Source organism: Furipterus horrens, unplaced genomic scaffold (genome assembly GCF_987537825.1).
Source record: "Furipterus horrens unplaced genomic scaffold, mFurHor1.1.pri manual_scaffold_15, whole genome shotgun sequence".
Lineage (NCBI taxonomy): Eukaryota > Metazoa > Chordata > Mammalia > Chiroptera > Furipteridae > Furipterus > Furipterus horrens.
Window position 1 is genome coordinate 4,295,320 of NW_028327185.1, and position 16,703 is coordinate 4,312,022.

At 38.5% G+C, this 16,703-nt stretch overlaps 1 protein-coding gene across 1 annotated transcript in view; it reads left to right on the forward strand.

Moving 5' to 3' along the window:
• Positions 1-16,703, forward strand: part of BRINP3 (BMP/retinoic acid inducible neural specific 3) — a 177,624-nt gene that overhangs the window by 7,876 nt on the left and 153,045 nt on the right. Inside the window, exon 2 of the mRNA XM_090263260.1 lies at positions 8,479-8,764. Coding sequence (XP_090119386.1) covers positions 8,529-8,764 — 236 coding nt within the window. The 5' untranslated portion in view covers positions 8,479-8,528. The remainder of the gene's footprint in view (positions 1-8,478; positions 8,765-16,703) is intronic.

Below are 16,703 nucleotides of genomic sequence, written 5' to 3' on the forward strand. Positions count from 1 at the left end.
ATAATTCCTCAAGATAATTAACCCATGCTTTTCTCAACCTTTTCTTTCATATTTACATATAGACGAGGTCTACCTTGCTCAAACGTTTATATGGAATGGCTCTACCTAAGTTTATACTAGTAGACTTTCTGATTATTCATGCAGACCTGCCATTACTATACAGTGACAAAGTTATAGTGCATTTTGTAAATGTGATGTCATATTTTAATATTACACTATGGAATAAGATGGAAGACGGCTGAGGTTTCCCAAGTAGAACACAAGGAGCTTGCTACTGATCAATTACCCTCAGCGACAAGTGGAAAGTATATTTTTGGTGTCCTATCACTAATTCCATTCCAAATGGAGCTGTTAAAACAAACAAACAAACTTGTGAATTATAATTCAAAAATTTTCTTGAAGAAGGAATTAGAGTGGAATCTGAGTTTTCTGGATTTGTAAGATATACTCTTTTCTACTTAACAGAAGTCTCATCCTACTGTTCCCAATCGCCCCAAAACAGCACGTTTGTTTTTCCGATGGGAACTAAGCAAAGGGGATTCAGACGTATCTGGGAATTGAAACTTAAAGTTAATAGCTAAGAAAAAGGGAGGCCTGAGCAATTTCCTAAGGGGCTATCTACATGCTTTCAAAAATTCATCTTAAAACTACTTTTTTGACTAACGTACTTGTTTTAAGCCTCTCTCTCGCCTTTGAGTGGGTTCAGAGGTTATGTATTTACAAAGCTCGTCTCCTACCCACACACTTTTTCTGCAATGCATCCCTCCTTATTTAAGCACTCTTAGGTCTAGGACAGAGCATTACTTTGAGGGTCCAGCCGCCTTTCTATTTGGGCTAACGTTGCTGATGTTTGAGAGTGACAGAACTGTGGGGAAGTAGAACCTGGAGCTCCCAAGCTGCCTCTTAGAGTGAACTACCTCTAGCACGTTTTCAGCTGGACCGTCCATCCGTCATGAAATGCAGACATTTTAACGTATCTCTTGTTTAACAATTGGAAAGAACAAAACAGCACATTACAATCATACGGAGATAGGCCAGAAGGAGTATGAACAATTACTCATGTCATTAGTACATTTTAACCCCATGCTTGACCCCTGCTAATTAAGGAAATCATCTCTGATTTAGAGTAAGGATGGGCAACTCCAATAGAAACTCGGGTTATTAACTACTAAAAATATTTCTTCCTCATCAATAATATTGAGTCAGTAAGGTAAACAAAAGTTTAATCTAGCTTCACATGATTTTCTCATCACTGAAATGACAGAAAGTTGACATGCTTTACTATCTTTTAGGTGTAGATTCGCAGAGGTCTAAGATGAAGAGGGCGATTTCTTTGCTCAGGATTTGAAACCACACAGCTATTACCTGCTCATTGAAATTTTACCTGTTACCCCATTTTGGTCTCTGATAAGTCCTGTAATACTGATTCCGACAATCATTATTCAGAAGGTAATTTCTGACAAGTTCAGACAACATGATTTTACAAATTACCACGAATGTGTACTTGATTATGGGTATGCGTATCATGGGTATAGCAAATACTAAGTATTCTCTGTATGTCAGCCATGATAATGTCCCGTTTATTCTTTCTTAGAATACCCTTCAAAATGTGGCTGGTTCTCTTTCTATTAACGCACTCGTTAAGAATATAGATGATTTTTTCATATAGGTTTACTTTACTTCTGAAATGTAGTTCTTTATAACTTAAGTTCTTTATAACATTCTGAGTTTGAAGACGATTTGAGCTATTTAGAAGTTTAACATATTGACAAGGGTAATCCTTGAAAATATCAAATGCATTCAAATTGCATGTTGATAAATAATGGGGGAGTCAGGTGCTTATTGATAGAAAAAAGGTTTAGACAAGCTAGAATATCTTCCCAACACCAGCCGGTGTGAGGCTAACTACCGTGTGAAGATACGGGCCGTCCCAGCATCTCTGGCAACTGAGCGAGGGGTCCTGGGGCTCACTGCTAACGGGCCAGTCTCTCCGTAGAAACCCGCCAGGCTCTGACACCTGCACGAAGCGGTGCCCCAGGAGACGCTGTGGAACAGCAGAGAAAGACATGCCTGCTTGATGCTGGTTGGGTTTCTTGTTCATCTCCTCTCTTTGTTATTCTTAGTTCTTGGGGGTTAATAACCACCTTAGCTCCTTTTGAATATGGTAGTATGTAAGTTTTTAAAATAACCGTGGACTGGATGGTTTTCCATTCATGAATCTTCCATAGTTTCACAGTATGCTACTGGGGACCTTCTTAACACCTGTGTTTGTATGACCAGATCATGAAGGACTTGCTGGCCTCATGACCCCTAGTGGTTAACATGCTTTCGTGTATGCAGTACCGTTATGGAACATGCACTTAATTGAAGTCCTTTTAAAAAGGTGATGGCTGTGTCATTTCATCTGCTTACACTAGCAAGAGATTGTCCTTATATTCATCAGTGAGTAATCTGTTAGTGATTATACCTTTTTCTTTTCCTTCTTATATTTTTTAAAAACTGAGCTTCCTTGTTTTAAATTACATTCTATAGGTTAAGACTGGCCTTGGAAGTGAATCTTTCTAGTCATTTGACTGCTGAACCTGTATTCCAGATGGTCTTCCTTGTTATTTATTTTAGCTGATCAGGCAACACAGGGCCTCTGAGGTACAGCCTTGCATGTTTTCCACCTTAATGAGGGTGTCTGAGTCCTGTGCGGAGTGTATGCTGCGGAGGGAGCTAATCCTCTGCTTGATCCTGTCAATACATCCTGTCCTTCCAATGAAGAGCAAGTTCAGTGCTGCGACCTGAGGGCAGAACCGGTGAGAAAGCAGTGAAGACCAGGGGAGCGCCGTTCCTCGGTTCTGTCCAGCACGGCGGGGACACCTCCAAGTCAGAGTCGCCTGTGTTCTCTTTCTAGTTTAAATATTAAGCATCTCCCTGTTTCCACATACATGGTCATTTAACAGCGTACCCTGGCAAGATTCAAATTGTACTTATTTCTGATTCATAAGGAAAGCGGTCAGAAACCGAAGAGTAAAGTTCAGAGGCATGATGTCTCGAATAGTGTATTTAATTACAAAATCTATTTTTAAAGTAAAATATGAGGACTGCTTCAGAAAATGTATTTATATCCACGCACAAAGGTCGTTTGGACTACCTTTGACCAGCCAAACAGTGAAAAACTAAAGACAGTTTAAAGTCACGATGAAAATAATCTCCATATAGGAATGGAGTGGGAATAATAGTGACAGGCTTCTGGATATAACCTGGTGATTATAGATGGAAATATGAGCCTACTTTTTCTTGAGTATAGTCTGATAATAAAAGTCATTCTCGTTTGTGAGGAGAGGGAAGCATTTCTTGTCACTAAAAGGATTTTGTCACTTAAATGAAAATTGAAAGGGAATTTAAGGAAGCATAAATTAAAAAACATACTTGCAAATCTAGGCAAGTATAAAGATAATAAACCTTTGCCTCTTCCTTTATGGACAACATCTTCAGTTACAGTTTTGTAAAGCTTTAGAAATGCTTTTTCAAAACATTTTTAATAATCCTGAGTAAAAAGTGAAAGTATTAATGCTAACTCGCCATTTAGCAAAAGCAATGCTGTAAATAAGGACTTACTAATATAATCTAAAAATAAGACATTAGAGCAATGGCGTTGAGAAATCTTGGAAATTGGTAACCAGATATATGATAGATCTGCTGATCTGGAGTAGGACCAGAACTTACCTTCAAATTAGCCAGGACTAGACGGTGAAATGGGCTAGGTGATTAGAAGTTATTATATGGGGTTACACACAAAGGCAATATTACATTTAAGAAACTTTCAAAGAAAGTTTACTAAAATTATTTCAAGAATTTTTAAAAAGGTCTGGATTATTTAGGAAAAACTTCTGAAGTTTCAATGTAAGAATCTTCAGGTTCTTTTTATCCATTTCTCAGGAAAAGAAAATGTCCAGACTTCTTAAAACGAGGAGTGTATGGTTATAAATATTGTCAATGAATTCCTAAATTTATCTTCTAATCCTGGCTACCAATATCATTCAATTCACAGGGTGATAAATCTTTTAATTATTTAATAATGCCAAGAGTTATGTAATAACTCCTGTAGACCTGGTATAAGCAACATCTGGCAGGGATTGGTCTCTGCACTTTCCGCAGACTCCCGGGGAGTAAAACTGATAATTCACTGACTAGTTTAATAAGTTTCTTTCATTGGCTCTCATGGTTTTCCTTCATTTTCAATACCTCTAAGTTCAGCTGCGTACTTCAGTAGTGACCTCCAAATGTCCTTCAATGAACTCTATTCCCTATTTTGTCATAGGCAGTCTGTATTATACAGTCATCTTTTACATGCGGATAGATAAGGTTGTTACCCACAGCAAATAAAAACAAGTTTAGGGCATTTAATAATAATTAAAAATTAGTACTGATACATACGAAGGTGACTCGGATGTGCATTAATCTGCTTTTGTGACAAACCAGGGGAATAAAGCCCTCTTGTCACTGAGTGTCCCATCCCGCGGCCCCTTGTCCTGAGATCTCTGGGCAGTGCAGTGCGTTCCTACCTTAGTGTTCTCCAGCACTGCCTTTCTTCTCGGTTTGGGGCTCTTCGAGGCAGTTTTCTGAAGACATGTCAATAGAACTTTCAAGTATCATGTTTTAGTTGTTGTACTTCTCTCTAAAAAGACCTTATAAATATGATCATTTCAAGGGATCCCCAAAATTCATTTATAGTTAGTCAGGCTTCATATTATTATGTGGTCATAAACTTTCTTTTAGAAAACAAATAATTTCTGAGCAGAAGTGGGAACATGTACCCAAATCAGAAGTAAAAGAAACAAATAATTAAAACAATGGCATTGGGAAAACTGGACAGATAAGAGCAAAAAAATGAAACTAGCCCGTCTTCTTACACCATATAAAAGAATAAAGTCAAAATGGATTAAAGACTTAACTGTTAGACTCAAAACTGTAAATATCTTAGAAGAAAACACAGGCAGTAAAATCTTGGACATTTCTCATAGTGATATTTTTTCCGATACATCACCTCAGGCAAGGGGAACAAAAGAAAAAATAAACCAGCGGGACTACATCAAATTAAAAAGTTTTTGCACAGCAAAGGAAACTAACAAAATAAAAACTCAGCTCCCTGAATAGAAGTACATATTCTCCAATGATATATCTGATAAGAAGTTGAAATCCAAAATCTATAAAGAACTTATAAAACTCAACACCCCCCCCCAAAAAAAAATAAACCCTGAAAATAATGGGCAAAGGACCTGAATAGACACTTTTTGAAAGGGGACGTATGATGGCCAATAGACATATGACAAGATGGTCACTGTCGCTGATCATCAGAGAACGGCAAGTTAAAACCACAATGAGATACCACCTCACACCGGTCAGAATGGCCATCATCAACAAATCAACAAACAGCGATTTCTGGGGAGGCTGAGGAGAAAAGGGAGCCCTCCTGCACTGCTGGTGGGAATGCAGACTGGCACCGTGAAAGACAGTATGGAGTTCCCTCAAAAAATTAAAAAATGGATCTGCCGCATGACCCAGTGATTCCACCTCTAGAAATCTATCCAAAGAAACACAACACACTAATTTGAAAGATTATATGCACCCCTATGTCCATTGCAGCATTATTTACAATTGCCAAGATTTGGGAGCAGCCCCAGTGCCCATCTGACATCAGGTGGAAAAAGAAGCCGTGGTACTTTTATACAATGGAATATTATGATGTCATAAAAAGAAGGAAATCTCACCTTCTGCAGCAGTATGGATAGACCTGAAGAGCATCATGCAAAGTGAAATAAGCCAGTCAGAGAAAGACAAGAACCATGTCATCTCACTCACATGTGGACTCTAATGAATAAAATAAACTAACAACCAACATAGAAACAGACTAATGGGCACAGAGAGAAGATTGACAGCTGTCAGAGGAGAGGGGCCTGGGGCTCTGGGCAAAAGAGGGGATGGGATTAAGCAAAACAAAACAAAACTCATAGACACAGGCAACAGTATGGGAAGAGGGTGGGGGAGATGGGAGAGGGAAAAGGGGGGGCAAGGGTGATGGAAGGAGCCTGGAGTTGGAGTAGCGAACGCACCGTACAATCTGCAGATGCTGTGTTACAGACCTATGTACCTGAAATCAGTATGATTTTACTAACCAATGTCACTGCAAGACATTCAGTTAAAAATAAATAAACTAATAGAACCTAAATAAATGAGTTAATGCTAACCTTTTAGGTAGTTCCCCTACACATAATTTAAGGAAATCTTTCCCTCTGTGTATACGTGGAGATGAGGGAGTGAGGACCACGGAAGCTCTTGAACGCGTTTGGTAGAGAATGAAACGGTGTGTCTGGGTAATTATTTATTGAAAAGTCATGGAATTTGAGAATAGGACCTTAAATGCCATATGGGTCAGTCATTTCGTACTTTTTCTGTAGTGCTCTCTGTCTTACAAAGTCATGCGCTTGAGCAGAATTAGGTTTACTTTTATGACTTAAAATTAAACAGTTAGTTATATAATTCCATGATTTCACACCAGCAGGAAACACTGCTTTGAAAAACCCCCAATGTCCTAACCACATGCTAGGCCCTATTCCTGCTTTTTTACATAAGAAAATATAGCATGACAATAATTAAATGTTGCAAGTTTGAGTATATTTGATCAGCAGAATAAAAATGTGTGTTTAACAAAGATAAGAAGTATTCGTTAGTCACAGGGGGATTATACTATTCCATTATGCATAATCATAATTCTTAGTTTATGAATGTAAGTAAAATATATTAATATTAAGCAAAATGATGTAGTTGCCACATAAGAAAAACAAGATGTAAAAAAAATGTCTGTTTTCTTCATCAGAATTGGAAATTATGAGTTGAATCATTTGACAATGCTCAATTTATACAGATGATTGTTGGGGGTCCAGCATCTCCCACCCCATATTTCAGACTGTTTCTATTGCACAGTGTTATCTTCTTATGATAAAGCATTTTAAACAAACGTATTCAGTTGGAAGACTTCCTGTGTTGTTTCCAAAGATGGCATTCTTAAATCACCACAGGGAAGAAACTCATACAATGGGGACAACTCATAGAGTTCTTTTAATTGTGCGTGGGTAAGCCTGCAAATCTGATGACCTAGGCCAGTCACATCATGTCCCTATTTTGACATACTTTATAGCTGCAAGATTATTGCTGAGTGCCTCTCATATAGAAGACGCTGAGGATTAAATTATGAATTATAGGGTTGTAACTAGAAAGCAAAATAAAGCTATCAATCGCCTTACCCAGACAGCAGAGAAATAGGACAACTACTATAATTACACTATTTTGCCTAATATTGTGCATTTTGATTGCTTTCTGAAGAGATTTTGCTGACTGAAAGCTTCCACACCCCAAACTTTCTCATTAGTAGAATCTATATATCGCTCAGTTCTACGTGATACAAATAACAAATAAGGGAAAGTTGGTGAAAAGGGAGAGCAGAATTGAATTCACGTATGTGTGGAATTTCTTCTATAGTGTATAGACATCGCTCTGTGTGCAGTCCCTTTGCCGTGCCACACTGGGTTCGCACCTCTTGTTACTTTATTTTTGAATGCTTATAAAATTAACGGGGATGGCTTCATAGTTTATGCATAGTCCTCACTGTCTTAGTTTCTGTGTGTATATGAATTATGTAGGTATGCCTATTTCTCTCATGAATAATACAGAGGGGCGCATTTAAATCTTTTAAATATCCTGGAAATATTTTAATTATGTTCTGTTTAATCAGAAAAGTTTGTTTGTAATTGGATAATGGAAAAAAAATATCTGAGCAAACACACACCTCTACTTTCACTACCCTCCCACCTCCATCCATTCATTCATTTACCTGCATAAAGATATAGACACACTCACATATATGAACAGTTATTTATTCATGTGTTCTTAAACCCATAGTTTTATGCCGTCCCAGTTTATCTATGTTATGAAAATAACTCCCTAAATATCTGTGTCTCCTTTTAAAGCATATTTCTAAAATCACTCAACAATAAAATGCACTTAGTATTAAAATTTATAACATGACTTACAATTCAACGTGTATTATTGATTCAGAATATGTCCGATGTTATAAAACATTGAAGCAGAAGGAAAGAATCCTTAGTCAAAACCTTTGGTTGTTGCATGCAGGTTTGATACTCTCCTGTGAGACGTGGTCACGATGAAGCTATGATGGCTTCATGACTTATTTTCCAGTACCTCCAAAAACAAACAAACAAAAACAAAAAACAAAACAAAACAAAAAAACACTGACCTGAAAGAGCTACAGCTCTGACAAAAAGAAATCATTTGGGTTTACCTATTTACTTTTGCTATTGTCCAATGTAAAGCCGTGATACTAGGTTTTACAGAAAGGATCAGCCACCTCGACACCATCCACGCCAGAAAGAACCGTGCGGGGCTAACTAATTGCCTGTGTATTTCGTCTAGGTGTTGAGGGAGCGCTAAGAGAATGAAGGCCCTAAGCTCCCAGAGGAAGCATGGGATGGCGGCGCAGAGCTGGTGCTGAATTATTCTCTCTGATGGCTCTATGGGAGTGCATAGCCCTGAGTCTGCATTGCTGGGTGTTAGCGGTCGCTGCTGTCTCGGATCAGCATGCCGCAAGCCCCTTCGACTGGCTGCTGTCTGATAAGGGACCCTTCCACCGCTCACAGGAATACACAGATTTTGTGGACAGAAGCCGGCAGGGATTTAGCACAAGATACAAGATATACAGGTATGAAGCAGAGGGAGAGTCGTGGCAGAGGTCTTTGAAGGGTGTGTATAAATGCGTTTCTCTAAGGGAAAGTTTCAGAGGGGGAAAGGGCCTGTCGGGAGGGTTATTATTTACCATTCGCATAGTGATGTTGTCGTGGAATGGAAACTTATTTCTCATAGATGTCACGTATTCTAGAAAAATGAGGTGACGCTGACCACTTGGATGTCCCCTTCCAATTCTAGAATGCGTTGCTGCCATCAAGTAAATGCCAGTTAACTTTGAGGTTGAGTTCCTCATTGTAAAGAGCAAAAATTATTAAGTGAATTTTCTCAAATGTTGTCTCCTTTCCAGTTTATACCACGCTGTGACCTTCTTTGAGCGTAAATGGAGATGGTATATTCTAGTAGTCCCTGACCAGCTGAATGAGCTCACGTATATATATCCGAATGCCTTAAATAGAGGCCTGTCCGGGTGGGGGCCTGATGCGTTAGGTTGCGTTGATCTATGCCGTAGAGAATGTCTTACGAAAGCTGCATTTGGCTTGTTTCTTCAAAGCAGAAGCTAACGATTTTCAGTGACTGGTTTAGCATGCATGGACAAGCAAAACCGAGCTTTGCATGTGTGTGTCTGTATCTATGTAAATACTGTGATACGTGTTGTATTTTGTGTTGTGTATGTGCACCGGGGGGCGCTGTGCATTCCGTCTGTATGTGTTATACACGGCACGGTGAGAAATTTATGAAATCTATCCGCAATGTGTATTTACAGAAGAGACCGAAGGTGCTGATCTAGTTCTGTGGGACGTCACAGGATCACTGGGGTGTGTGTGTGTGCGCGCGCGCGTGCGCTTTAGTAGGAAATCCCTTAGTCTAGGTGGCCAGAGCACTGCCACTAGTCTACAAAAATGACTCTCATTAAACAAAAATTAAATGACAACTACTAAGTAATCTCTTTCTGAAATGCAGCAGGAAATAGTATATTATGATTCCAGCTCCATGCTTTTTCACGTGTTTGTTGGTTTCGGTCACCTCCCTGCATGGATTGGATTTAGGGGGTGGAGTGTCTTCTGGTTCAGCCTCCTCCAGGAGGGTGTTCAACGTGCCTCGAACAGGTGGGCACAGAGCACGTTTCCCTGAACTACGGGCACCTCCGTTGGGAGGCCTGAGGTGTAATCTGTGTGTGATGGTTGGACTCTGGCTTATCGGGTGACTGGGTGTGAGTCGCAAACACGGCTTGGCATGTTTTTAGAGGTTTCAGGCTGAATGAAGGAGAGAATTGCCAGCAAACCGAAGAGTTAATGGGAGAAAGTGACTCACATTCTCCATTTCTTAGCAAACTTAGGTGTTGATAGAGCTCTCTTTATATGTCATAAACAAAATGAAACAACAATGGCACCTTTGGGCTGGCAGTGTATGACAGTACCCCTGCCACCTGGTAGGACAACCGCACTTAGTGATGGAAGAAAGGCACAAATCAAAGATGATAGAACAAGGACTTAAAGAAGCATCATAAATATTGAGCGGAGGAGATCACTTCTTTATAAATCCAACCTCCCTAACACATACACATACACTAGCGAGTACACACAGGCACACTTGATCTTCTCTATATGATATCTGTAAAACAGAAAGGATGTAAAGGAGAGAGTACCTTGAAAAGAGAAAAAGAATTGAGCAAGGTAAGGTAATGATGCAAATCGACAGAACTGTATCAACAAGAATAAAATCCACATTAATAACCATTCTGTATAGAATTAAGTATAACAATTGTAAATATGGTTATGAAATTGCATGAAAATATTAAAATATAAATTTTGGAAGAGATAATATTTAACATGGAAGATAGCAGCTAAGTTGAAATCACCTAGGTTTATAAACTCAAATGATATGAATAAATCCCTAAAAGAAGGGCCAACCTACAGATTGAGTAAAACCTTTAGAATATTAAGTAGAGAGGCAACATTTATATTTATTTAAACTCTGGAAGTAATAATGGGGGAAAAAAAGCAATAATGGTTAATTCATCTATCTTCATTCTTCTGTCTTCTGCAAAAGTCACATAAATACTTCAAAAAAATAATATCTAAGAATCTCGCATATTACCCTGTCTGTGAATTCTTAAACGTAACTTTTATAGCTTTCCTTCTCCCCATTACTTCAATTTATTCTTATTTCTTATATGTTACAGTGAGGTACCTATAGTGGGAAGGAAGCTATTTTTCCTAGTTGGTTGACTTTCTATAATTCATTCTTTAGTTTGCTAGCGCACTTTACAGTACAGTGATAAATTAAGAAGAGTGTTTTAGGTAGTGATTTTATACATAAATATACTAAATTTTAATTAAATGCATTTATTCAACAACTCTATTCAGTTATGTCTCTAATTTTGAGATTTAATCATTTAATACATTTGAAATTTTATTTAATTTTAACTCACAATCAAATATACATATGAATTCATACTTTAAATATGTTTAGTTGACACTGGAAAAATTTCAGTCATGAATAAAATAGAAATATTAATTCAGAGGTTTGGGAAATGCAATCAGCTTTCAGGAAAGCCAGTATGTAATTGGGATTGTATATAACCTCATGATTATAAGTAAAAGACATGCTTTGTAACAATTAATAGAATTTGTAAGCAATAATTTTTAGTCTAATGCTGCACTCATGTTTGTTGCTATTAAAATGAGAACATTAACAGGACTTTTAGTCCACACATTTATTTACGGAAAAGAAAATAACAATATGATTTTTTGGCATTGAAACAAATAATTTATTTGATTATTTTTCTCTCTCTAGTTCCAACTCACCAAGCATTCTGATTCTTCACTGTTATTATCGCTTTGGTCTTTTTCCAAATACAATCATCAAAATTATCAGTATTATTTTCTTTTGTTATGACTGTTCTGGGTCTTCTGGTTGCTAAATTTTTTTTTAATTGGACAGTATTCCAAAAATGCAAAGTTTAAAATCAGAGGGAAGAAGAATTCCTAAGTGATAATACCTCTTCATGATTTTTTTTCTTGTGGGTTCATTATGTATATTTAAATGGACATTTATCCATGGAATTTGCCTCTCAAGACTCCAATGCTTTATGATGATACATAGGTCTTCTACAAATGTTGGTTGGGAAAATTACACCAAGGATGCTCATATATTCTTAATTTCCCTTTAATCTATTTCTCTAACTATTATAGTGAAAAAGGCAATATAAAAAGTACGCTATTTATTAAATCAACAACCTTAAGAAAATATTAATTAACTTTTAGTTGACGTGTAAAAGCCAAGAACCTTGATTACAGGCAAAGGAGAAAATTTTAAGCTCTGTGGTTGCTATTAAAGAAATATTGAAGGTTCTCTGAGTATTTTAGTGATGGGAAGCAGAAGGTTTCACAATATGCGGAAGCAGTCCGCCTATGTTCAAGTTTATTGTTAAGGTGCCGATACCCCAACATACACATTTATTCTGCTGGCGTATGATTGCTAATTCTCTGTCTCCACCTTTGTTAGTAATCTCCCTCCCTTTTCCACTGGTGTGCAGGCTGCCTGGTCCCTTCCTTTGTGACAGTGGAGCAGAAGCCAAGAGTGTGGCGTCACCGTTCATTTGCACGTCCTCTTCCTAACGGTCCTTTCCCTGGCTGTTCACCGAAATAGATAATAGCAGCTAACCAATTAAGCCGTCTCTCCTGTTAGCCTCAAATCAGCCAAGCTCTGTTTTGCTGTGGCCTTGTGTATTAAAGAAACACATGACCATCGTCCTGAAACATAACAGAAAATTAGATGTGAACAAACACCCCCAGTGAACATTTATAAGGCATTGGTTCACGAAATGTAACATCTGGAAGACTGCCCATTATGTGAAAACTAATCATTGACTGCCATCACTAAATCCACCCCGTATAAGAATACTTTCCATGCTTATTAAAGAAAACAAAGGGATGGCAACTTGCTATTCAGTTATTTTTTTTTAGAAGTGAGATTTTTTTAAAAAAATCAAAGATTCTAAGGATTGAAAATGCCCTTAAGATTCATCTACTCGAACTATGGATACTTAAGTCCTGCTTTCTAATCCCCATTTTTAATATCCCTGTCAAGTGATCATCAACCCTTCCTTTAAATATTCCAGGTGGATGAGAACTCACCCCATCCCATGATAACTGGACCCATGTACATGCAATTCTATTAGGAATGCCTTTCTGTGAGGAGCTAGAATTTGAGAGCTTGGACCTTCTAGCATCCATGCCGATTAACCTGTTCAGTGTTCGTTCACATCAGAGCACGCAGGTCCCTGTTCAGCTTCTGGTTTATGGGAAGAATGTTTCGGTTCTCCCCAGGCTGTCTGGATGTCAAGGTTTAGCTGCCCTCCCGCCAAAAGCACTGTGTGTGTGTTTGTCTCTCACGTCACGTAACAGAGAAACATTGTTGGCCCGTTGGACAACTCTGTCAAGGTAACAGTCAGGAGCAGTGTCTCGAAAAGGTGATAGTTGAACTGAGATCTGAAACGTAACCATGAGTCATACAAAAGATGAAAGAAAGACTATCCCAGGCAGAGGAGACGGCGGTCACTAATTGGAGAAAGAGCCTGGAAGACTTGGAGGACCACATACCCGGTGTTAGATGAACTTACAAGACTCAGAAGCTCCATCTTGGGTGCATTTAATGTCAGAGTTGAGTGCAGGTGTGATTCTCAATACAAGGAGAGTTTGCTAAAGTTTATGATCAGAGGATCGTGGGCTGTTCTGATTTACTTCTGGAAAGACTATTTGGCACTGTGGAGATAATGGATTAGAGAGCCAATAACGGCAGAAACAAGGAGAGCAGCCGTGACGTTTAGGGAAGTCAAGTGAAGAAATGAGGAAGATGTGGACCAGGGTTGTGATAAGATAAAATTAAATTTCTTCACTTTCTTTACTTCTCATTTGGAACACTCTTCCTAAGTCCTCAGTGATTTAGGAGTGAGCCTGTTGACCAAAGATATTCTAGAACATTTGTTAGCCTCTACTCCTCTTGAATAAGTGCAATTTGATTATCCAGTGCTTATTAAGTGGTTCATATAAAGTGTGCGTTTCTCACACAAATTAAAAGCAAACATTATAAACTAGGTTCACAACTGGATTGCCACGAGCAAGTCATCGTCTGTTACAGTCCCGAATACCAGATGTGATCGTGACCGTGGATCATGGGTAGATTGCAGTTCATGGAAGGTCCGTGCTCACCTGTGGCAACTCCATTCTTTCCCGTGTTCTCATGGCAAAGGCAGGGATGGCACAGATATGTTAAAGGAGACGGTTGGGAAGCACAGAAACGCCCTCTGCCTCTAATGAGTCTGGCAGAGAGGGAAGCTTTGATTGCCACTCCATTCCTTCCTCTTAAAACGGCTGGTGGACCTGCATGCAGAGGCGGAAGTTCTTACCTCACTGAGAAGGTGTCTGCCCTGAAGCCCCCAGCTCCTCCGTTGTGAAATTGCAGTCACCAAAAGATGGAACTTTCTGATGAATACTGGGTCAAAGGGGAATATATTAAAATCATAGTGTCCACTTTTTGTGAGTGATGTGGATTCTGAATATCGCCAATTCCTGAGCGACCCAGAGGGTGAGCAGACTACTTTGAATTCAGTTATCCAGCGCCATGTTCTGGTTCCCAATGCGCCAGCGTCGGAAACCAGAGAAATGTATCTCTGCATGGCAATTGGATATTCCATTGTTTCCAATTGCAGTGCATTTCCTTGACTTCCGTATGTGTTTTAGATGTCATTACTGGGTGTTAAGTGTGGAAGCTGTGTCTAGTGAGGCATTGCCTGACTGGTATGTGAATGAGAGCTGTACCAAGGTGCAGAGAGGAAGGTTCTATCTTATAGAAATCTGTTGGGATTTGCAGATTCGTGATTTGACTTTTTGATTATTTCCAGTGCATCACTCTTTCTATCTGTGCGTGTATTTGTGTATGAATTAACTTGAATGCGCTTTGTTCCTGGGTTTGCCTCTTAACCTTCAGTATGTATCTCTCAACAGCATTATTTGGTTTTTATTTTATACTAAAAATGAATGCCCAGTTGGGCTCATGGGTTTTTGTGCAACTTACTATTTTTCAAATCTTTCAGCAATGCAGAAAAGCTTTTGAGCATTTTAGAGGAAAATGAATAATAATGTAGATTAATATTCACTTAATTTGCATTAGACAGAAAAACAAATACAGTTATGCAGTAGGAAATTCTTGAAAGAAAATGGTTCACTTGCATGTTTATGAATATGACTGAAGGCATATTTCTGTAAGGTTATTTTTTTTTTCATTGAAAATGAAATCCTTATTTTATCAGTTTTTTAAGCAAAAAGTGATAAAATTTCTAAAATTAAATTTTGTATGAAATGCTCTCTTAAACTTGCATATAAACGCTTGAGTGCAATGTATGCACATAGGCTATGTAATGTATATAAAATCCATTAATTAGGCAGTAGCCACACTGAGTGTATTATTTAAACAAATTTTCATTAAAATTCCAGAAACGTTTTTATTTAAAGTTAGTAAGTTGATGAGCCTCTATGACTGCACTGTCCTTTTAGAAATAGCTACTCAAACTAACAGTCTGGCCTGAGGGATAATCTATAATATGTCATAAATTACCTGTTTCCTGAGACGTTTTTGTAATTACGTTACCCTGTAGTTCTACTCAGGTGTAAGTTTTATGAGAAAAAAAAACCTTGTAAGGCTGTCATCTGGACAGCATCAACGTATTTGATAGTTGATAGCACCATTAATTTTATTTCTTTAAATTATACAGCGGGGTCGAACTGTGTCATTTTCTACGTTTATAGATTTGTTTCAAAAGCAAGGACCAAACAAGTAAAACCCTTACTTCATGAAACGGAATGATCGCTTTCTGTCAGTGCCTCACCAGTGACCCTTGTAACGGTCGAGGTAGCAAAGTCTTGATAAGAGAAAGTCACGGCACACGTAACACTGAAAGGCGTTTCAATGATAACCATTTAAATACGGGGTTCTGACATGTTCTCCATGCATGTATTCTTCCGTCCCCCAAATTGGTACCCTTCCACTTTTATCGTCTGGAACAGACACTCTCAGCCTGTTTTTTATATCCTTGTATAAATCCTAACTCCGTCGAAAGAAATGTCGATGGTCATTGCCTGCCATTATAGAACAGACAGAGCGCCCCGCCCTCCCCGCATTGTGCTAGTGTAAACTTGAACTACCTCTGTTGCATTCTGAAACTGGGATTCTCCTTTGTTCTTAAGAGTGACTGGGAGCCCACGCAGCAGCGCTGAGACCTAGCCGTCTGCCCTGGTCTTCTGTCTGAGTCACAGCATTAATATTTCTCTTTCATTCTGAAATTCAGCTGCTGGGAAGGTGACTAATGAGGAGCCCAGGTGACTGCCTTGAGATGTTTGAGAATCATTTCTTTCTGTGATTCACCTAACCTCTGATAAAAGTCAGATGGGAAGTAAACATCTGTTATTTGGTGATCACTGCTCACATCGTAGGAAGGAATCACGTACCATCCAGAGACAACCAACTTTAACTTCTGCTCTGTTTCCTTCTGGTACTTTTTATGTGCACACTTCACCCAATTTAGATTACATATTTTTAAAAATTGAACTTGTTTCTGATTTTAATAATGTAAATACTTCTTTTTATAAAATTTTTTTTAATTTATTTTTTTAACAAGGCTACTTTATTTCATTTTATTATTTTGTTTTATTTTATTTATCTGTTTTTAGAGAGAGGGGAAAGGAGAAAGAGAGGGAGAGAAATATCACTGTGCGGTTGCCTCTCACGCACCCCCAACTGGGGACCTGACGTGCAACCTAGTCATGTGCCCTGACTGGGAATCGAACCAGCCACACTTGGTTCACAGTAATGTAAATACTTCTTAATGTTACATAATTGGGCCACATGCTCTCCCATAAGGTATAAGGTGGTAGAATGGTAAAAACTATACT